Raw genomic sequence first — 23777 nt, 5'->3', positions numbered from 1 at the left:
CATGAGACAGAGCTGAAGTTCAGGGAAAAGCTAATTAAAACTGTGGAGCTTGGCTCAGGGGCCAGTGTGCTGTCAGTGTGGAGCGTGGGTGGTGTTCTCTGCAGCTGCAGAGAACTGTTCCCCTGACACCAGGTGCAGCTGGAGGTTACATATTTCACCGTGATCTTTCAGGCCTGGTTGTGAGCATGTCAAGGGAGCAAAGTGTTCATTTCTTCAACTCCATCAAGATTCAGAAGTAAACATGCATCCCTGAGCCCTCTGGATCAGCTACCTAAAGGCAAGCTGGTGCCAAGGAGCTGTGCAAAGCAAGCTCAGGAGGTAAGGGAGGACCAGTCAGGGGCTCAATGAAGTTGCACTGGCCAAAGATGTAGACCAATTTATTAATTATAGTATTTTTACACTCATAAATAGTAAAGGCAGCTTTATATCCAAGGGTTCCTCTTCACCCTCACTTCTGGGATGCTGGGTGGGCACAGGGCACGGCAGGAGGGCCAGGAGCTGCCAGAACACCAAGTCTCTGGAGTGCACAGAACACAGAACAGGCTGCTCTGAGCATCTGGCCTCTCCTCAGGCAGGGAATGCTGCCTTTCATGGCTCTCTTGCTCGGGGACAAGGCTGGGAGGGTTGGCATTAGCCATGCAGGGGAAGGTCATTGGGAGAAATCAGGCTTTCAGTCAATATGCAGAATTTTCTCTACAGGCTACCATGCTGGCGGGATTGGCAATGCTGTGTATTCAGCAGCTGAAAAATCATGAAGCAGTAGGAAACAGGCTTTTTCTGTATAGGTGCACTGTACTGCTCCTTGTCTAACTGGGAATGTGGTTGGAGCTGCTAATTAAAGACGTCTCTTAATAAGGATGTGGTACTCATTATAAATGTTCACTATTGTGGAAAACCTGTCAGTCCCTCCATGGGGCTGCAGAGGGAGCTGCCTTTTCAACATATCAGGATTTCCCTCAAACATGCAAAGGTTTGTGGAGTTTAAGACTGAATTCCAGTATTAAGATCTATGTATGGTTTAGGTTACTTTGTACAGCGTTTTTATCACACCTCCACCAGGTTCTTTTCTTGCCTTAGATGATTTTTCTAGCCAAGCCCAGGATGGGCACACTCAAGAGCCTGGCAGGTCTTGAAAGATCCTGAGGATGTTTGTTGAAAAAGTTGTTCAGTTTGGAAAAGCCATAACTCTGTGCTGAGCTGGTGTCTCAGGCCTTGCTGCTTCCCCCAGTCCCTCTAACTGAACATGGCATTGGCTTTGACCTGTGTCCCAGACCAATGCAATCAGGCACCTCTCTAGTTCCCCTAAATGGTGGTGTGTCATCTACAGGACTGCTCTAATCCTGGCCAGTGCTTCCAGCTACCCTGCTCAGGGTGCCTGAAAGTGCCTGAGCAAGGAGGTGATCAGGCAGGAGCATGCACATTCAAAACAAGTATTCCCCCAGGGAGGCATAAGATCTGTGACCACTATCCTGCAGCCATCCTGAGAAGGCAAGACTGGCCTTTCAGAGGTGAGTCCCTGTGGTCAGAGCTGAGGGCAGGTTACACAGAGGTTCAGTACATGTACTGGAGGAATAGAGTCAGCAGCAGCCTTGTAGCATTCTCATATGTGAAAAAAAGCCCAGTGGGACAGCATCCCCTCCCTCCCCAACGAGAGGGACTGCACCAGGCGTGTTTGATCCGGCTGGAGGCACCAGTTACCCGACGTGCTGCTGAAGCTGTAGCTCCACTGCTTGGAAGATGTCTGCATGGCTAAGAACATGTGCTGTCCTGACACACAGGAGGGGTCTTATCACAAGCACACAAGAGCCCTGTCTGCCGAGAGGTGGTTTATCCACATGTGTACCTGAACACTTGTCCTGACCAACGCAGGTGTTCGTAGCTTAGTGCTGGCCTGAAGAAATGCTGATACCAATCGAATACTAACCAGCTATCTCCTATACACAACCATGTATAGAACGTATATACACAGCACTGTGCTGTCACCAGTGCTAGTATGTGTAGCCTTTGCTGTAGAGCTGTGGAGGGAAGCTCCCAAAGTCTGGCAGGTAAGTGGCATTTTCATCCAGGTGGGAAAGAGGCACCGTGTCCTCCTCGCTGATCTGCCGCTCGAACTCTGCCTTCAGCGTTGGCCGCTGGTTGTCGGGGAAGGCCAGCGAGAACAAGGCCTCAGGCTCACACACAAACTTGTACACGTAGCGCTCCCCAGCCACCTGCAGGGAAGAGATGAGGTGAGGTGAATGCTGCAGGCCCACAGGCAGCACTGGGCAAGGCTTGCAAAAATATGGGAATCGCGTCAGAGCTGTAAACGTCTCCTTGTGCTGCCTTCCTGCTGCTCTGATCTCCCCTGGAACAGCTCCTGGGAAATGGGATGCTGCCAGCGGACTCTTTGTCCAGGTAACAACAGCATCAGCAGTCCCTGAGCAGTCTGTACTGTGATAGTTGTACTCCCACTTATCTCTTTGGTGCCCTGGATCTGTCACAGACCATCCCTACTACACAGGACAAAGCCTCGGGCAGCCTTTCTCTCACAAAAGCAAGTTTAGACTGTTTGTATCTCCTTTCAGCTGCATAATTTCCAACTTTCCTGGCTGCAGACATACACAGAAAAAGAAATCATGATTCCCCTTTGTTTTATTTCTCATACATTGCCTACATTCGGCTCCTTCCCAGCTTCGCTGTTTAACAGCTGCAAAGAGAGATTGTGGGGAGAGAAAGCTTGGGATGCCTGGCTAGCTCAAAAGGACATTCTGTACCTGTCTCAAACAAGAGAAGCATCACTTAAAAGTCATAGTCTCCTCCTGCTTTGCAAACTGACCTTCTGCATGATGCCTTTTTCATAATAGTAGCGAAGGGATCGGCTCAGCTTGTCATAGTTCATGGCTGGACGGTTCTTTTGGATCCCCCACAGCCTGGCCACCTGCAGAATAAAGCAGGATAAAGTGTGGAAATGTCTGTGAACCCAGCCCAAGGGCAAAAGAACATTATCTAGCTGGTTCTCTTTTGAGGAGTGACACCACAACACGTACAAACATTTAAATAATAGACTCATCAATAATTTGGCAGCTTTACAACAAGAAGAGTAGAATTCAAGAGAGATTCTCCTTGACCCTACAGGGCTTGTTTGTTGTCATCACTTCTCCTCACTCTCCAATACTCTGAAAGCCTGAGGGTGCTAAAGAGCTGCTTCATCCCATGCTACACTTACTCTTCAAGGGTCCCATGTTTGTCAGGAGCTGAAGTGTGAAGGAACACAATGGAAGAGCCACGTGCCTTCCTATTCCTACATGATTTTCAGCTGTCTGTGAGACTCAGAAATCCGTTGTAAGCCTATATCAACCCACCAAACAATTCATCTGCACTGAAAGTGCCCATAGAAGTTGATATGTAGCAAGAACAGTGCTAAATGCAGCTCTAGTTGAAAATAGATGTGAACAGATATTATAAACACATCTCCTAGATACTGTCAGGCATCACTGTGTTTTTTGGAACATGGCAGCATTAGAAATTACACCTTGGTAATGTCATTTTGATATAGACTAGGACATATTTTCTTCCAGATTCTTATGAGGACTTCTGCAATCATTAGGGTTCAAAACTCCAAACCTTCATGTCAGAGTCAAGCTAAGACAGATAAGACAGCACAGGTCACTGCAAGCTTGAGGTTCAAGTATCTAGGGAAGTGAAGGCAAGGGGCAATTTGACTCACTGCATAGCTGAGAGTCTAAACTTACATATAAGCAGCCTTCCCTAAACCTGATATTTGTCACCCAGGTGTTTTTGACCTCTTCTAAAAACCTTGACCTGCTGCAGGGTCTAGAGAGTACCACTGGTAGGCAGAAGCTTCACGGGAAAGAGGAAAAGCCACCTGGGAATTTGCAGCCCCAGAAACGGTGGCTGCTTCCCCTCAGCCTGTAGAGAAACTCCATGGTATCACCTCTTCTGGCTCAATGAGCTTGAACTCCATCCCTCTGCCAGTCCAGGCAATGAAGTGGGAATTGGTCGGGTCATCCAGCAGAGCCACAAGAAATTGCCAGAGCTGGAGAGATCCCCGTCTTTGGTAGGGAGGTCCTTCCCGGTACCCTCCAGCTTCCTGCTTGATGTCTCCTGCTGAGAACAAACAAGATGTTTCTAAGGATAGCAGTGCAAAAACCGTTGGGGAAAAAAAAAAAAAAAAAAAAAGAAGAGACACATTTAATGTTTACCTGGAATATTTCAGTTCACATGAAACAGAGTGGCCAATTCACAGGCAAAAATCAAAAGCAGCTCTGATGAACCTCACAATTAAGCTACTTGTGCTAGAAGTTGGCTGCTAAGAAAGCCCAAGAATTGGGATACTGAAAAGCTGAATATGAACCACACCTAACACACCCGCAAGAACACAGCGTAATGAACTATGTGGACACTGGTCAAGTGGCTAGCAAAGATGCTGGGCAACCCTATCTTACACCCAAACTGTCAGCCTTTCTCCAACCTTCAAATTTTTCTGGAACAACGCAGACATCATCAGTAAAGGACCTCATCTGCTTGTCGTAGCTGCAGCCTGAAAGAGAAAACAACACCAGCAGTCACAGCCAGCCAGGACAGCACCAGAGGGCAATTCCATGCAGGGAAAGGAAGTCAGTCACTGCTTTTCTTACCTAATGTGTCTTCTGTGTTTGAATGGCTTGGATAACTCTCAGCATTTACATACATGGAAGCACAGTCAGGAACATCTACAGAACAATTAACAAACTCATTTGTTTAAAAAACACAGGTGGCAGAAAGATCTTGCTCTCCAGAGGTGGATAGGTGAGTGCAGCTCTCTGACCAACATCCTCTTAGGGCCCTCCCAAAGGGTTAGTGTCAGAAAGATAATTACAACTTCACCTGCATCATCTTTCCAATCGTGCATTACAGTAGTAAGTTTTTGTGGCACTATCACACAACATCCTTCAGAGTAGCTGGGATAGTTAGCCTGTCACCTCGACACCACTCTTCATTCAAAATCTTGGACAATAGGCTAAGTTTGAATAACACCTCTCCCTCATCTTAGTTTAAGACAACTACATCCATTCCCAGGTAAGAAGGCATTACATTTTTCATACATTCATGTGATAATCTAAACAGAGCAGTAGCATCTGAACGTTTCTGCAGACAGTGTCTCACAAATGTCATTTCAGATGTCTCAAGTCTCCCCGGCTTTTTCACATCATGATGGGCATTCTCACAAACAATTGAGAAAACAAAAAGAAAAAAATAGCCTGAGTTTAAAAACAAGCAGAAGGTCTTTCCATGATCTCTGTAGTGTACATTGCTGCCTGAGCACTGCAATTTGTGTCTTCTGTATCTTGTGTTTTCTGAATCAAATCTATTTTCTGTCCCCAGCTGAAACGGAAGCTGTAACTGGGAGCTTTGGGAAGATTTATCTTATGTTTCCCTCACACTCCTGTGTTCAGCCATTGCTTTCAGCAGATATTTTGCTGATGCTGAGGGAAGAGTACTCCGAGCTGACAGAGTGGGTCTTATTACAATCATAAACTACTCTCACAAAAAGCATTCTTCTGGGTTTGCATTTTCTTCCCCTGCCTGCACAGAACTACCCAGTGAAAGTGTAATATCAGCCTCACCACAGTGGTGGTTTTTATACCCTCACGGGAGCTTTTTATTTATGTATTTATTTCTGCTAAAGGAAACAATTCAAGATGTCCATTAAAATACCAGGAAACCAGAAGTAACATTCCTTCTGGAAGAGGCTATTGCAATCTCAGGGTAGCGAGTCTTTAGACAGGTCTGCTGAAAAATTAAGATTTATCCCTCGTGGAAAAATAAGAGGATCACCTGGTGGACCTGGTATCTAGAGAGCTATTTCTGGAATGATAAACTTTTTTTCTCTTGTGATCCCCTGAAATCTCTGTTCTCTGTGCCCTGTTTCTATGGGAAGTAGCAGGTGGAAGCTGACACTCCAAGGGACACCAAGCAGTACAATGGCACTGATGGTGTGAGTGGGATAACCGTGAATTTTGAGAGTCTCCCCACTGGCTACTTATTCCCTTGGGGAAAAAAAAGAAAGCATACTTTAGTCTAGTTTGAATGAATTTAACATCACCTTCTACCTCCTGTCTTACTAAAGCTTCCAACTATCTACCAGAAGGTCTTTCTCAGAACATGCATGGAAGGTGAATGTCCCAGCTTTATCTTGGATGCAGGGAACAGACGGAACTGTTTAAGTTTCCTACCACATAACCAGTTACCCAGGCCAGTTTCCCAGACCACACATGCTCCTGAAGAACTATTTCAAAGCCCAAAGACCACCAGTGATGGATGTTCACCCAGGAGTTGCTCACTCCCACTGATGCCTGGTTTCTGCAGTCAGAAAGAGCTCGTTCTGCCCACCTGAGTCGTACATGTAGTCCACCTGCTCCTGCTTCACCACCACAGCTGCTGGGTACTGGTGGCTGCTGCCTGCCTGGCTTTCTTGCTCGTATCGTGGGTCGTGGTGCTCCTGTTTGAAGCCCTGATGAGGGTACTGGAGGCAGGGCTTGGGCATCTGGCACTGGTAGGCAATGGGGTCTTCCTGGGCCACGCCTTGGGAGGAGGGGAAGGAATGGCACATCTCCACAGGTGGCTGATAGGCAGAGCTGGAAGAAGGGAGAGGACATGAGATGGCTGCTTTCTTGGCCCCCCTGGTTTCAGCCCTGGTGGGGGGCTGGTTGAGGGACAGAAACTTCCTCAGCCTCTCACTAGGGCTGTAGGAGCTCACTCACAGCTGGGGGAAGAAGGGACCCCAGTGAAGGGTGTTTCCAAGGGTAGCTGCTGTACAGCCCATCATTCACAGAATCTAGCAGGGGTAGGGTTATGGACTTTGAACCCCAGGCAGCAGCAGTGGATCCCATGGGAGGGGATCCTGTGCTCACTGTAAACAGAGCACTTCCATCTGGATGCTGCAGCCCTTCCTCCCTGAACCACCCAGGAGGGCAATCCTTCTTGCCAGTGGCTGCCTCCTCCTGGCAGTAACTCACCCGTTTTCATTGAGGTATCCACAGCTGGATGTGGAGTGGGGTGGCCCCACAGGGCTTGGGAAGCTCCTGTCCTGTCTAGGGAACTGTTGGAGTGGTGACTGTGTCAGGATTCCTGGGCTGGGGGACTTGATTCCGACTCGTCTGGGTTGATCATAGGCACTGCAACAGTCAGACAGATATTGGAGCATTACAGCTCTCCTAGAAGGACTTGTGGCAGCACCTGGGAACAGTATATCAAAGGCAAACATGCTGTCCCTCTGTGCAGCCACCTAGGCTGACAAAATCCCAGCATAAACACCCTGCTCTCTGATTGTTAGTTGACCCCACACACAACAGCAGGTAGAAAACCAGGGAAGGTGTCTGTGCTGAAGAAGCCACACTAGAGCTCAGGCAAGGGCTTGGCACTATGGGCAGTGGTGTGGGACAGATTTTGGAAAGCAAGGGGGGGAGGCATGTGGTAGATGTCAAGATTGTGCTCAGCATGAAGACAGACGAGGAACAGCACTAGGGAGGAGAAAAAAGAGGCAAGCCCAGACCCACCCTGCTCAGCTCTGAGCTGCCCAGAGCAGCAACTGGCTGTCTGAGCTGACCCACCCGTTGGTCTGGACTGAGCACACAGGCAGGGCTGTTGGCACACACTCCACTATTAGATAATGCAGTAGCACTTTGTTTCAGAACAGCTCCTGCCTCTCCCCTGTGTAAGCCACGTTACCTGGTGTAAAGGCACTGCTCACTGTGCTGCTGGAAGGGCTGCTCGTGGCTGCAGGACAGGGGGGCTTCTGAGGGGCTCTGCGGCTCCTTTTTGATCTGAGCAGGAGGACTGTGAAAAGCTACTGCGGGAGGGAAAGGAAAGATCAAGTTGACACTTTTCTTCTTTATAGACAGCTACGATTATCTGCCAGTGAATTGTCAGTGGAGATGCCACCACCTTGTCCTTGTTCAGGTGGCTCTGAAAGAAACAAAATGCCAACATGCACAGCTGCTCACTGGACTTCCCTGAGCGCTGCCCTGGATTTAGTGAAGTGTGTATGACACATCAGCCTTAAAAGAGCAAATCTAAGGTAGTGTTAACATACTCTGTGATGATCCAGAGCACTCTGAAAAGGAATTAGAGTGGGTATGTCCTAAGCTATTCAGGGCTGGGACAGACATTTTCTGTTATAAGGTGTAGCTTGCACATTATTTTTCAGAACATTAAAGCGAACTTTTGATTTGCATCATGCAAAGTGGTCTTTGCCATACCTGGGAACCATGTCTTGTGAGTAGTATTATTATGTAGCACTGCATTGAATTATAATACACTAATATGATGACACGTTGGAGATGTCCTGATAGTACAGTTTCTCCTACAGGAAAATAAATGTAAGGTTTTTGTAGACACAGCGATTACAAAAGTTTAAGGCTTTCTGTGGGAAAATACTACTATATATATTGCATAAATCCACAAGATCACAGAGCCTCCTGTTGTTTCTGGCTCCTACTGCTCCTCAGGCACAACTGGCTCCTGTGGTTGATCCTGTGGCTGCCGTCAGTCAGAGCAGAGGGACCTGTTCACAAACAGCTCTGGGCACTGTGTCCAGATGGAGAGAGGGCTGAGTGTGCTGACCCAGCGATCTCTCCACACCTGGGATGGATTCAGTATTCTGAGCATGACACTCCTGCATCTGTGCAAACAGGCCCAGGGAAGGGCTAGAAGAGAAAAGAGTCTTTCTGTGTGTGGGGCACCCATTTCCCTGTCTCTAGCAACCCTTTTAAATGTATGAAGCAAACAGATATATACAATCCATCTAAAAATGCTGATTGGTCAGCTGAGTCTCGAGGGTAAAAAAAATAAGTTCTCTCCAGTGCACTGACCTCTGTGGAAATTTCAAGAAGCTGGATATGTTAGGAGCAGCCAATGCTTTCCAGACCCTTATAGCTGGAACAGGCTATTACATTACAACTGACTCATGAATTCACTCAGAGTGAAACACGGGCCCATCCTCAGTTCCGGGTCAAAAAGAGGAAGAAATGAGATATATGACTCAGAGACCAAGCCCAGCTGTGCTGCAGGGCCAAGTCCAGGGAAAGGAGGTAAACAAGAGCAACCAGTAAAAGTGTTTCATTTCAGTTTTCATTGGGGAAACTGCTCTGGACAGAGAGGTATCAGCACAGGAAAGGCACCAAAATTTGAGTTTGCCTTTCTCCCCTGAGACATGTGATCTTCCCCGTGCTACTTACAGTTTTCTGAGTGAAAGTCAGGCACAAACTGCTCATCACTGTCTGGAACCTGAGCTGTCAGGAGAGACGAGAGACAGAGAGAGAGAGAGACACAGAGAGAGAGAGATGAAGAATTAGTTTTGGCACTTTGTACAGTATAATTAACAGTACAGCAGAAATAAGTCTATGCAGGAAAGAACTGAGCTTTCTGCTGGGATGGCTTTAGTGACTAAGGATAGTTTCCCTTTGGGATTAATGAATAGTGGTGTGTCCTGGGAGAAACTGCGGGGAGAGAACCTTAACCACAGCACATACTGTGTTAGAATATTTTATTACTTCTAACAATTACTTTTACATCCCTTCTAGTGCAGGGAAGGGAGAGCTTGCAGCAGATTGTTATTTGATAAAGTCTGCTTCTATTGCTGAAAGAAATGCTGCTGCCAGTGTATAACAGACAAACCTGCAATTTCTCTTATTGCAGAGTGGACAACAGATTGCACTCCCTCTAGAGCAAAACTTTGCTCTGAAGCAAATGTGATATAGTCAAAGTTAAGGGACATAAGGAATGGAAGCCCACTAATCTCAGTCACTTGAAGCTAACCTAGACAAGACATGCCAAAAATAAACCTCAGGGAATAACACTACACTAACAGGCAGAGAATCAGATTGGAACTAACCAAGCTCTTCACACTGACCTGTATGACAACAAACAAACTGGAACTATAAACAATAAAATGTGGGGAACGGAGGAAAAAACACCTAGAAAATTCATTCTATGAATTGTCTTTAAAAAGCAACATTGAAATAGAAGAAGTGACCAAGGATCACATTGTATGAGCCGAGTTTGGGTTTTGCAGCCTGTGTCCCTGAGGCTCTGTGGCACTGCTGAGGATCTCATTAAGAGAATTACATGCTGAAAGCAATAGGCCACAGAGGAGATGTGAAATGAAGGGCAAGGCTGAAATGAGAGCACACAGCCTCACTGCTGGGCAGGGATGTTTGCAGGCAGCTACAGACCTGTACTAGGAAGGCTAAAGTGAAAATTGCCAGAAGAAAATTTCAATTTTTATGTTCATAGTCTACTTCATATAGTTGCAATACGGACAGAGGTTTTCTTGTTCTCCCCAAACCAGCACCTATATTTAAAAGTCTTGTTTCAGTCACTCAGGCATCGACACAGGTCCCCCATTTCCCACCCTGCTTTCAAGAGCCAGAGCACAAGGGCTTGTGTTCTGCCCAAGGACACCCAGAGATGTGGATCTCCACCTCTCAGCCAGCACAGGGACCTGCCTCTGCCACTTTTCTTCAGGGTAGATTTTTTTTTTGTTTGTTTCTCTGAATGCTGAAGCACTTTTATAAATTATTTGGCTCGAAACTACTTCCACACAGTTAGCACAGTTAGCAACTGCCAGCTTCACCCCAGTGCAGTCCACCAGATTCTGTTAGAAATGGTGCAGAGGAAAACTTTAGATTTTTAGTAAGAAGCCTGGGATTTTTCAGCATATGTTTCTTTTAAGAGCCATCTATATGCAGAATTATTCTTGGAAAATGAGAAGTCAGGTGTTAATTGACACTATTAAAAATACTCTGAAAAGATAAAAAAGAGAGATCCCTATGACTGAAATCACACAAATATATATAGTGACACATATACACACATACACAGATGTATATGTGGTTTAAATTCATTAACCTTTTAGCCTGATTGCTGATTTCCAGTTTGCTTCCTTCCTAGGTTTGTTTCTCTTTTATTTCAAAATTAACAATAGACAACACCAAGAACTATGGAAAAAAAAAAGCTGAATTTTTTAACTAAATGTGGAAGAGAATAAATAACATATTTCATATTTTTGCTTTTTCTTCTGCATTGTTTAGGAAGATACTCTTAAGTGATCTATTGCCTTCATCTCATGAACAAATGCTAACATGGAGACATGCAAAAGACATTATTAAAAATATTTTCACCATTCAGGAAAATGTTTTGGCATACAGGTGAATACAGAAAAACAAAAATAGTTTGCTTCAGAGAGTCACTTTTCTTGTTAAAAAGTCTGGAAATGGGAGTCGCCGTGGGAGAAACCAGTTCCCCTATATGTGGTCTGAAATCATAAGCTAGAATATTAAAGCACATATTGAATTTCTCAAGGATTTCACTTGGACTCTGACCACATGCTATGGGCTATGCAAAATAAATAAAATAATAATAAAAAAAAGACCTCTGCCTATATTCCAAACCCATTCAATAAGGTTTGCATTATCCTTTCCTAATCTGGTATAAAAGCAGATCACCTCTTTCTCTTTTTCTAGGAAACGGATCATCTACAGTACTGGAATTGAGTAAGTTCACTACTCTGTTTAAAACTAGTTTCATTTAGAATTAATGGAATTAATTCTAAATGAATTAAGTTTTCCTTGAGGTTCAAAGGCAAAACAATTTAGACACCAAACTGAAAAGTGCTAATTCCAGGAAGTTCCCCACAAAGTATTATTAAAAAAAAAACCAAACAAAAAAAACCAAACAAACAAAAAAGAGAGAGAAACATTTTGTTCCCCAAATTAAAAGAATACTTTATTGTTTAAGAAAATACCGACGTTCTGGCAAACAACAAAGATAAGTGACAAATTAGCATAAAATCGAACCAGTTACAAATAGCCTAAAACGAAAATTGTACCCAGGAAAGCGGGCCAGCAGCCAAGTTCCATTCATAAGCAAATGCCCAGCACAATGGTGTCATTCAGCGTCTTCATTTACTCAAGCCAGAGGTTGGCAAGCCCGAAAAAACCACTTTTGTTTGGAGCCAGGCAAACACAGCAAAGGAGCAGGACAAACCTCGCAAGACAAACAACTCAAAGCTGAGCAAAACCAAACGGAGCAAAGGGAAGGAGCCTACCTTCAGTCAGCCAGGTCTCCTGGAGCTGGCTCAAGTCCTGGAAGAGCTCTGCAGGAGAAGGGAAAGGATTCTCAGCGGAGCACCGGGGAGGGACGAGGGGCTGCTCCAGCCCCGGCGGTGCCGGCGGAACCAGGAGGTGGGGACGGAGGCGCAGGGGGAGGACCCGGTCACTGCCCAGACGCCTCCACCATCCCTCCCTCCACCCTCAGACCCTCTCACCTTCCGAGTCCTGCGCCGGCGGCACCCCCGGCTCACCGGGAATCTTCCCAGCGCCCTGCACAGCTCCGCCGCCGGACACCGCCTGGCCCGGGGGCTGCGACGGGAGGAGCAGATCAGCGCGGAGTCCGCGGCCGGAGGGGAGCCCAGCGCGGAACCCCGGCCCGGCGAAGCCGCCACTCACCTGCGGGAACGTGAACGGCACCTGCTGGTCCAGGTACCCCTTCATCCTGCCCGGGCACTGCCCGCGCTCCTCGGGCGCCCGGGGACAGCACAGGGGGCGGGGAGCGGCGGGCCGGCCCGCTCGGGGGGGTCCGCACCGGCCGCGCTCCGCAGCCGCGGCGGGACCGCGATCGGCCGCTCCCGGGCTCTCCCGCCGCCCGTGAGAGGCGCAGTTGCCGAAACTTGGGATACGAGTCGGGACCGAGCCCGCCAGCCCCGGGACAGAAGCCCCGCCCGGCGGATCGGGTCGGGTCGGGTCGGGTCGGGTCCGGTGGGTTCCCCCGCGGTCCCTCAGCCCCCGCGGAGCCCCGAGCGGCCCCGCCCCGCGCTCAGGCCTCCGTGGGCCCGGGGGCGGCCGCCCATTGGCCCCGCTCGCACGGGCCCCGCTCGCCGCTCCTTTGTTTCACCGAATTTGTGAATGGAGCCCCGTGTCGGGGCACGCCCGCCAATCCCAGCTCGCTCCGGCCCTCGCCCGCTGGGGAGTGGGAGGAGCTTCACCCTAGGCGACCAATCACATCGCAGAGCTCTGCCATTCACCCCCCCCTCCCCCCTCGCGGAGCTCCCATTCATAAAAAAAAGAAAAATCTCCCGGAGTTCATTCATAGCGGCCGCACGGGCGCTCCCCCGGGCCCGCTGCGAGCGCAGGAGTTGCTCAGCCCGCACTCTCGGGCTCCCTTGGCGGCCCTGCCCCTTCTCACGCACGCTGCAGTCATTTTCAAACACTCTTCAGGTATGTTCAGTTCTGTTCCGGGGAAGCTTCGACAAGGACTGGAAAAAAATCACACTCATGGAGCTGGAGAAAGAATAACTAAAGCCCTGGCTGCCAAAATCAGTTTTACTCATACCAGTGTTAAAGGACAAGAACATTAAAAAAAAAAATAAATTCCAGTCCTGGGATTTGCACACCGAAAAAAGTGGTTTTGCTTTTCCACCTGCCAGGCACTGTCACTGTCTCCTGGGTCATGTGCATGCATCCTGTTTTTTTTTTCCAAAATTTCTCCTTTAAAGTTCCAAGATGATATTTAACATTTATAGATCCTATTTTTTCCTGCCAAAAACATCAGTGACAGGTGAGACCTGGTGACGATACAATAATTGTTCATGGAATGTCATCTCCTGGAAGAGAAATAGGTAGTCAAGACTAAAAGAAGACAAGGGGAAAGTCATCCCTAAGGCTAAATGGAACCCGTACATTTTTGATGTTTTTGCTATAGCTCACACCCCCAGTTCACTGCACTGCTTTGGGAAGGGGGTGTCTGTGATGTTTAAGTACCTGGTCAATACACAGTTTTGATTCTTCTGCTGGTAGGCTACAGCTCCCCACTGTGCCAGGAAACCTGGCTGACACACAGCTCTGACATGTCAGTGGGAGCAGAATGGCACGTGCAGAACTGTCAGGAAGTTTACATCCAGCAGCTGCTCCCACATCCCCAAACACTGTACATGTGGTTAAATGCATCACTGGAGTCCAAACTTACTGAGGATAGTCCCAGGATGCAAGGGAGTGCCTGGGTAGGTTTCTTGCACCTTGTGGCTGCCTGAAACACAACACAGACTCTGGAGAGAGCGATTCTGTGTAAGGTCTCGTGAATAAAATACCCCTTTTAAGTATTCATGACAGCCACTTTTTATAATGTTCTGAATGAGAGAAGGCAGTTCAGGCACTCTGTCTGCAGGAAGGAAGCAATTAAATTATTAGCACTTTGAGAAATTAAATTATGTGAATTATGGCAGAATAAGTTTAGCAAAATGCTATAATGTAAGAAAACAATTAAAAAGAGTTATATAAGGTTGGGTGGCTTCTTTATTGTGACAGAGTGTGCTGTTAATTGATGGTCATATTGCTATAATGTACCAGGGCAGTTGTAAGAGCAAATAGAGGAATCTCTGCACAGGATGTATGGAGATGAAGTGCTGAGAATGGGCCATGTCTTCTAGGGAAAAGGGAATGAGCAGTAGACTGTTACCCTCAATTAATTTTCCTTGTGTCCTGTGAAGGGACATGAAGAGAATGACAGGGAATTTCTCTGTACTTCAGCTTCCAAGGCTTGATGCTGCAAGATCACGTTTAGTGCTCCTCGTGACAGTGATGTAGGAAGCAAAAGTGCTTCAGAATTGGATCCTGGAAATGGGAGAAGCAGAGAGGTTGCTCCACTGGCACTGGCAGTGGAGCCATGCAGTTTTGTACCAGCCCTGCCACTGCCATCCAGATCCTTTCTGAGAGTACTCACGAATCTGCAAACCCTCCTGGGCTCTCAGTCGGGTGTTTTCTGAAAGAAGCTGGAAGAAAATGAGATCCTTTCTTTTAAGCACATTGCACTTTGTTTAGCACAAAGAGGAGCAAATATTTTCTGGCCAGGAAAGCAACTGTTTTAGAGGAAAGGAAATTAAACTGGAAGTAGTAAGTCACAAATCACTTCCATTGTTGCTCTTAAGAATCAGTCTCTTAAAATCTGTGAAGATGACTCTGCACTTGCTGGTGCTCATAGATTTTATACTATGTACAGGTAGTTTCACCTCTTCTGCTTATTTAGCATGTCTTGTACTTTCACTGGGGTCCTGCCCTGCACTGTCATGAAGCTCAGAAACAAGTCCCAAAAACTAAACTACCATGGTGTCCTAGAGATCATCCTCCAGAGCAGATCAGGAGCATGCTGTGCACACAGGCAGCTCCCCAGTCTGTCCCTGGGACTGAGAGAGGAAATGGGGCAGGCACTGACATGCAGGAATCCTGCTTGCAAGTCCACTGCCTGCAAGCCCTGCTTTCTTTCCCTTTATTTGCTCTATTCCTCATTTTTCACTTAAATAAAAAAAAATTAAAATAAATTAAAATTCTGCTTTAAAACACTCTGCTCAGTTTTGCCTCGAAAGTGGTGATCTCCTGGCTTTGTTCATGTGATGGAGGCTGGTGTGCAGTGCTTCAGGTATTTGTGGGATATTTGTGTGACTGCAGGACACAGAGACAGGAAGGGAATAAGGTGCCACATGTCACAAACAGGGGATTTTATCAGTAACACTTCGCCATGCAGCTGATCTGGGGCACTGAAATGTAAAAGGACAAAAGCAGCTGAGGCAGTAACAGGATAAAGAATGTGTTAGTAATTAACAAACACTCAATCAGGGCAGGAGAGGGGAACCTGCCTTCACTTGTAGATGTCCAGAGACAGGGTACCAAAGCAAGACTCACAGCTGTTAACAGGTACGAGCAACTTGTGACATTATGGTTGAAGTAACCACCCATAAAATCTAATCAATGAAATCCCTTTTAAGTTGGTTGGATCAGTGACCCAGAAAATAGCTCCCCTGCAGAAAAGGAAATGATAGTCTATAAAGTGAGAACTCAATGGGAAAAATCTATTAAAGTGAGGGAGCTTTAAGGAGACCTTTGGTGTTAACTGAAACCTTTTGGAAAGAAGCCACAAAACTCGGAGCAGACTTTTAACCCTCCAGCTGCCGCCGTGCCAGAAAGGGCATCCCCGGCGAGACCCAGCAGGGGGCGAACCGGGAAAGGAGGATGATCCGGGCGGGAATGCGGCGGGAGCCCCGGGAATGCGGCGGGAGAGTCGGGGATGCGGCGGGAGAGTTCAGGCTCAGCCGAGAAGTTCTCAGCAGAATTGCAGAGTATCCAGCAATGCGGGTGGTGATGGTGGGAGTCAGTACTCCAGCGACAGACTCATCCTGCAACACTTGGAACTCATTTTCCCCCCGCCTGGAATTATCACTCAGCTTTTTTGTACATTTAGAACCCTTGGCGTGGCATCCTGAGCCCGGGACAGCACAGAAGATGAACTTGATGGACCCGGGAGTGCATTATGAAGGAATGGGTTTTCTGGCACCCAAATTCAAAATATACACCCAACCAAATTTGGGGGAAAAATTTAATCCATTTTTCATAGAATTCTTTTTTTTTTTTTGGTCTGAAAATCAACTTTCTGTTGTCTTTAGACAACTGTGATTAATTGTTAAGACCAGAAGACAAAAAGGAGACTCTCTACCTTGCCTCTTCTGACACATCAGAGTAATTTCCTGAGAAGCTACACAGGGATCCAACAGTCATGGGGACATAATTAAATTACAACAAAATGAGAAAAAGCATTTTGAAAGAAATTATTAATGCAGACCTCCTGAAAATCAGATAATATAGAATATGCTATGCATTAAATTCCAGGTAGGATTAATTTGGTTCAATTACTTTGTAAAATATTTTTTTAAAATGCTAGGTCATCTGCCACCCACATTCATTACATAAAAATTAAGAGAAATTCAGTGATGTAAAATAAGTCTAGTATCTAGGAAGATTAGTTATGCAGAGCTAGATCTTGATCAATCAATATAGACTTCATTCTTGCACATGAATCACAGTTGAGAAGCAAAGAACAGCCGTGTAGAAATAGAAGCATGAGTCAAATGTGTTTCCACATTTCCAATTTGAAAAGTATTGGAAGTAATACAGCAAATCTGCCCCCTGGGACACTTAGCCCCTTTTGCTTTTGTCTTCACTTGCTACCTCTGACTTTTATTGCATGTAAGCAGGAAAGGGATGGGGGGAGAAAGCTTATGAACACTGGGAGACCGTGTGGGAAACGTGTAACTTCTACTCTTTTTAAAAGTGGTAATAAAAATTCATGGAATTACAGCTTGAGAAAACGTGTTTTCTAAAGAACCTGCCTTGGGACTGGAAGGTCATAGAGCTGCAGGACCTGAGATATTTCTTCCTGTAGTAATCATGTTAAAAATTCAGATTCTGGAAGTCTGAAAAGAGGATCCTACTTTATCAGAATTTTTCTTTGTTTTCTTTAAAAGCTGTTTAGTCCTGGTGTTTGGCCAAGTAGGCTTTGCCAGAGAGAACTTGGTGCTTAGTGAGGAGAAGAAGTGACTCATCCATTTGGAGCACTGGACATTTTCTGAATGGAGCCCTTGCTGGGGTGGGGCTCATGATGCTGTGCCAGACAAATTGGTGTGTGTCATACTGAAAACTTAAAGACAGACAGACATAATACATGTTAGATATGAAATTAATTTTAAATTCACTTTTTAAAAGCCATTTCAAGTCACATAATTGTGCCTCACAGAATAGTCCACTCTCTGTTCTGAAGAAGTAAGTAGTGTCTTCTTTTCCTGACTGTAGATATATTTATATGGCCCAACTAACACCACTTGTCCTTTCATGTTTCAGTACCTTATATGCCACTGGCCCAGATGTGTTGCCCTCCCTGGAGATGGGAGCTCTGCATGCTCTGTAGTGCAGGGATGATGAGGTTCCTGAGCAGCAGATGCAGAGAAACAGCCTCAAAGGCCACATCCTGCACTCCTGCACCTCTCCCTGCCCAGCAGATCCCATTCCCCCTGCTGTATGTATCCTGTGTAGAGGGCAGCAACAGTGCAAAAATCCTCAGCTCTGAACTCAGTTGAAATTAAAATTTGAAACTGCAGTTTCACAGCAGCCCAAAATTAAAAACAATAATACAAATTTTTGAAATAAGCCTTTGTTTTTCCTTATAATAATTGTCAGTGTTAGAGCATTTCAGGACTTGTTCACAAGTAAAAAAACAACCAATAATTTCCCAGCCAACTCTGACAATGTTTTAAAGCACCTACCAATTCCACTTGTCAGAGTTTTCAGTGTAAATTCGTGGTAATGTATTGGCCAGATGCTTCTTAGGGAACTTTGCTGCCCGTTCAGGTTATTGCAGCACTTTTCTCCTGTTCAGAGCACTTCCTTTTATTATAAGAGGCTGCAGTGGCCCCTTCTGAAAGCTGCTGAGGTGCTGGGGCACAGGGCCTGGCAAAGCTGTGTGTGCAACATCAGTGACACAGCAGAGCTCTGCCTTGCTTGGAACTCTCACTCCACTCATCCTTTTCAGTCCCTGTCCTGTCCCACCTCGGGTGCAGCACAGGGTGTACCAGTGAAGATGCTGCTTGGTCTGTCGGTAGGGATGGAAAGGAATTGTTGGGACCATTATTCAGTCCTTTTTTTGCATTCCTCCTGCCATCTGTACTCACCCCAGCTCATCTCCCCCTCCTTCCAGTGATGGAACTTTGTGCTCTCTTAGTGAAGGTGTCTCATGCAGCAAACCCTGTGTGTAGCAGAACCTCACAAGCAAAGACAACCCCCTGTGGCTCCTCTTGTTTACTCCAGCGAAGAATGAAGTGATTAAAGGGGCCAGAACATACCTTTTCTCCCCAGGATACACAGGAGGAGCACAGCTGAGTAAATATGCTGTGTTATTGCAGTCTGCTTGCTTGGGAGTTAAACTGCAGGTAGCAAAGAGCTCTGCCAAATGCAGTGATTGCCACACTGCAGCCACTGACAATCTCACAGATGAGAGCCAGTCAGAAAGATTTATAAGGACAAAGGTACATTCCTAGTGTTTCCTGGGCTGGAACTGGAGCTCTCTGGGCTTCCACTGAGGATAGGGGGTGACTCAGTCCAATATTCTTCTGCTCTTTCATCATGTGCCTTCAGATGAAGGCTCTGAGATAGAGCAGAGATGATTCTGTGTAGGCTGGATTTTGCATTGTCAGTCATCCCTGCATTTATACAGCATTTTGCACCTCCCCTATATTGGTTATTCTTTTCCCTAAGAAGCTTTATATGTTTTGGGCTCATATCCCTGCGGAATAGTGTGCAAAAATGCTCTTAGGGAACAGGAAGGTGAAGGGTTGATACACTGTCACTTATCTGGCAAGTGAAGGTGTGTGTGAGCAAGATTGTGTTCAACAAGAAGCACAGGAACCCATGGAGAGCTTTTATAACCACCACTCCTGGGACTGCAGCAATTTTTCTTTCTCCCCTTTCCTTCCTCTGCCTATTTTGATAGAGATTAGCAGAATAGAAATGATTTTTCTGCTTAAAAAAAAAAATAATTATATTTGGACAAAATTTTCACATGAAAGGAGTTCCGTGCTAATGAAATCCTTCCATTTTATAGCTTGTTTTGCTTCATTGGCACATGTGTCTTTTGCTTTCCCTATTAAACTGTCTTTGTCTCAACCCATGAGATTTTTCACTTTTACCCTTTGGATTCTCTTGCTGTCACACAGGGAGGGGGGAAGTGAGCAAGTGGCTGAGTGGGGCTGAGCTGCTGGCTGGGGTTGAGCCACGACAAATGGAGACTAAAAAAATTAAACCAAAGCAATGAAAAAGGAACAAACCCAAGTCTTCAGGATGTGTGCAGTCCTTAGGTCTCAGTAATAACACACCATCAGGACACGACTGCTTCCTTTCTGGTCTTTTAGGAAAGCAGCACACACAAGGCTGATTTCCAATGGTTGCAGACTCCATATATCATAGATTTCCAGACATTTACAGAATGCATTAAGGTTAAAACTGACAGTAATGTCTGGAGGAATCTTGAGCAGCAGATGGAGTAGTTTGAACATCATCCCTGTCTTTTCACAGAACGTGGTCATTGTTGGTGTCTCATGTACCATTTTTTCTGTGACACAACAAGGGACAGCCCTTTGCAGTTGCTGTAGCAGCAGTGCTGGTGTATTTCCTGAAATAAGACATTTTCAGGATTAACTGCAAGACTCTGACTCCTCTACAAACTTGTTGAAGTACCTCTTGGTATCGGAGGGCAAAAGCAAAGGCCCAGAGTTTGTGATCAGCTACTGGTTTCACTGGGCACAGGAATGGCTGCATCTTGTGTGATCAAAAACAGGGCAGGATGTTACCAAGAATGGAGAAGCAGAGTCTTAATTAGGGAAGAAAAAAAAAACCCTGTGATTTTTTTCCAAAGAAAGTTGGTATTGAATGATTTTATTTTCATATTCAGTTTAACTGCTGAAGTGTGATAAAGTGCCTTGGGCTTGATAATAGAGTAACTCTTCTGTAATCCTTTTCTAAAGCCCACAGAGAAAAGAAAGACGTTGATTTAAGATAGATATCCTGCAAAAGGCATGGGAGAACCTGCTGAAGGCTCCTGCTGTTCAGGGTCATGGGCTAAACTGCACAGCCCTCTGACTTGGGACCAAACTCAGGCTTCTTGATTGATGGAAAAACATTTGCAACTGTTATTCAGTGAGCCTCACTTGCTAACGTGAGCTGTCTGAGTGAACACAGAGACACTGGAACTGGGACAAATCCCAACTTCCTCTGAAATTTTCAAACTTTTTTTTCCCTTCCTTTCAGATTCCAGACAGATGAGATTTTCTTGGCATAGACCAATTCCATCTCTCCTCTGAAGGACGATAAATCAGGAGTTGAAGGTTAACTGACTGACTGTGGGAAGAGAAGGTACCTGGCTTTGTGATCAGATACAGCCTCATCTGCTCACTCCTCTGCCTTCTCCCTTGGGTCTTGCCTCTGCTACTTCTCCTTTTCTGTAAAATCCCAATTTTAATTTGATTCCAAAGGTTGCTGAGTCCAGTTGATACCGTTGTTCATACAATAGTGTAAAGAGTAAGTACATTCCTCAGGTCATAAATCATCTCAACCTGACCCCAATTAACTACAGACCCTGGATTTAATTTCTGTCAGTGCTCACCAGCCATAACAAATTAGGTCATTCTGTGTCAGTGAGACATTGGAGCAGACACTGGGAACGTCACAGGGGACTCTGATCCAGTCAGGGTGCAGGAAGAGCAAAGGAGATGGAATGGATATCCTCCTATTGCTTCCTAAATAGGAGTCATGGGACACGTGTCAGCACAGGCAAAGGATTTTCATAAGGATACAGGAAAACTCTGTAGGTTTTATCCAGGTTTTGCTCACACAGAGAGCGAGGCAGTCTTTGACACCTGTGGCTGCCTACCTTGCATAAAATGATTTAGCTGTACCTGTCCAAGCCCTTGTGCAAAAATCCAGCACCCAGTCAAACACATCATGAGCTCAGATGTCCATTATGGGCACCTGAACTGCCTTTCCTTGCTGAAGACTCCTTCATTTTTATGTGGCACATTGCAAAGACTGCATGGGGCCTGTAAAAGAGACTGTGCCTCTGGCATTTTTGGCAAATGGATCTGTTTGGTCAATAGATCTCTCAGGTTTGAGAGGTTCTTCTGAACTAGTACAGTGTCATTAAGAAGGTTTCACCGTTCTGTGGAATAAGAATTTTTGAGCTCAATGAGATGCCAGAAGTCAACAAGGTGTGGAAAGAGTGTTGAATCCATAATTCCAGAGGCTGAGATTTATACCTTGGATTTAAACAGGAAAATCTGAATGACTCTTTCCTATAATTTGCTGCTTTCACTATGTTGTTTTGCCAATAATGTTTATCGTGTTCATTTCATGTTATCATAAAAGTGCAACAACAAGACAACAACGGTGAATAATCAGAAATTCCATCCCTAAGGAAGGCCAGTGAGATCAAAAGTTAATTAATTCTTTTGTTTCCAATAAAAACTGCCTGCCTTTAACCCTGTTGTATACCACTGACTGCTTCTCAGTTGAGTAATGTAGTTTTTATTTGTGAAACCTCATACCATTAAATGCAATGAGCTCATCCTTTTTCTTGGCATCGCCTCGTCTTGATCCTGGCAGAGACACAATGAAATCACAGCAGAGGGGAGACTGTAAAAAGAGAGATCATTTTTTCTCCTAAAAATAATAGCAGTCAAGTTGGCCCTAGCAACTGTGAAGGAAAGTGAAAATTCAAGCCCAATTTCGTACTGGGAGTTATACACAGATAACAAATTCAACATTACTACCCTTGCATTGTTTTCCAAAGTGTGAGTTTGGATGTTTTTGCATTAAGTTTCTTTCTCTTATGGATTTCTTGGACTTTATAAACAACCCTGCCAGGACTGGGAGGCTTGTTCTTCCAGAAATCTCGCAAAGGGACAAGAAGAATTTAATTATTGCAGTAGAATGACTTTTTTTTCATGCTTATTTATTTAATGCTTGAATAGTTGGAAATGTCTTCTCAGTGTGTGAATTAAAGGCTTCCTGTCTAGAGTGTGCAAAGGACTCTGAGCATTCACAGGATATAAAACAGATTCATAATGGAACCCAACAGTATAAACATGTCTTCAGTGCAGACAGAACCCTTATATCTTGTAATGTGAAACACACCCCAGTTGTGTCTGTGTTCTTTTCTGCAAATAAACAAGTGAGAGATGTGCCTAAAATGTTTCCCTGGGACTGAAAACTTCTCATCTCGTTATTTCATTCTCTTTTTAACACATTTATTTTTTTTATTGGGATACTTTGAAGAAATTTAATATAACTTTGCTATAACTCAGTCCAGCTAAATTTAGGCCACTTGAAGACAGCAAGTAGCCTGATCCAAATCCATGCTGCTAGTCCTTTTAAATAAGAGGTCTTATTTTATAAATTGTGCCATTTTCTAGGTATAATCATAGAGTATTGGATGTATGGACACTTGAATGAAGATTAGGTTCTTGAGCTACACTTTTCCCCAGAATCTCCTTTTCAATTAACTTCAGACAGAAAAAAATTGTGGGTAACTATTATGGAGAATGATACTTCTTTTCCCTGGAAAATAACTTCCTGGCCAGATTTGTTAGATACCCTGATACTGAGACCAGAGGTCTGCCCTTCTCAGCTGAGAAAAGTGGATGGAGCAATTAAATCAGATCTGATAGAGTTTTTCTTTTTCTGTGTTGGAAACTGTGCACAGATTCTCAACAGTTACATCACTTTTTCTGATCATTTCTCATGAGAGAAATATAGAATGAAGAGGATTGAAATATTCAGAAAAGGGTCAGAATATAGAAATATAGAGTTAAAAGTAGATGAAGGCATAAAACTGGGAGGATGTTTGAGGTGAGTATTGAAAGGAACAACCCTTTTTCTGGTGTCTTTCCAATGACTGACTTGGCTGTAGCACTGTTGGACTAACCCTTACCTAGTGATATATTCCCAAGCATAGGAAATACTCCACATGTGGCATTCTGGGGGACAGATTAGCATGGGGTATGAGTGTGGGGCTGAATTAGAAATCAAAGGCTCTAAGAAAATGTCAATTCACATCTGTTTCCTGCTCCGGAGCCAGGGGTACAGAGCATGATTGAGGGAGGTTTGAAAAAATGTTTTCTTCTTTAAAAAGGAAAGAGAGAAACATGACTCAACCCTCCATGGTATGAAGTCACCATCCTCTCTGTTATTCACTCCCATTATCTTTTTGCAATCTGTTCCCAAAGGAGCTTCCAGACAACCAGATGCTTATCCCTGCCTAAGAGTTATTTAAAAAAAAAATAATAAAAAAAAAATAAAATAACAATTACGGTACAGAGGAAGGGGAACAGAGGTGTAAAAGTCTGGTGCTGCATGAAAATCCTTCCTTCA

The 23777-nt window shown here is 45.2% G+C and overlaps 1 protein-coding gene across 2 annotated transcripts; it reads right to left on the bottom strand.

The window, feature by feature from the left end:
* Window positions 1-345: 345 nt before the first annotated feature.
* Window positions 346-12902, bottom strand: ETV4 (ETS variant transcription factor 4). 2 transcript variants are annotated; one of them, XM_027745743.2, is made up of 12 exons: window positions 12489-12902; window positions 12308-12401; window positions 12089-12136; window positions 9219-9272; window positions 7711-7831; window positions 6999-7157; window positions 6373-6617; window positions 4638-4712; window positions 4472-4540; window positions 3935-4107; window positions 2816-2917; window positions 346-2210 (listed from the first exon to the last, which is right to left on the bottom strand). In XM_027745743.2, exons 1-12 carry the CDS (start codon window positions 12531-12533, stop codon window positions 1989-1991), a joined length of 1407 nt encoding a protein of 468 aa, XP_027601544.1. In that variant the 5' UTR covers window positions 12534-12902; the 3' UTR covers window positions 346-1988. The 2 variants fall into 2 exon arrangements, with proteins under 2 accessions (XP_027601544.1, XP_039236330.1); XM_039380396.1 differs by having other exon boundaries at window positions 3935-4104.
* Between the last annotated feature and the right edge of the window lie 10875 nt (window positions 12903-23777).

This window comes from Pipra filicauda, unplaced genomic scaffold (assembly GCF_003945595.2).
Source record: "Pipra filicauda isolate LSUMZ 115617 unplaced genomic scaffold, ASM394559v2 scaffold193_size2426894_pilon, whole genome shotgun sequence".
NCBI classification, from domain to species: Eukaryota; Metazoa; Chordata; class Aves; order Passeriformes; family Pipridae; genus Pipra; species Pipra filicauda.
The sequence above is the reverse complement of the archived record's forward strand: the minus strand, read 5'-3'. Positions and strand labels throughout refer to the sequence as shown.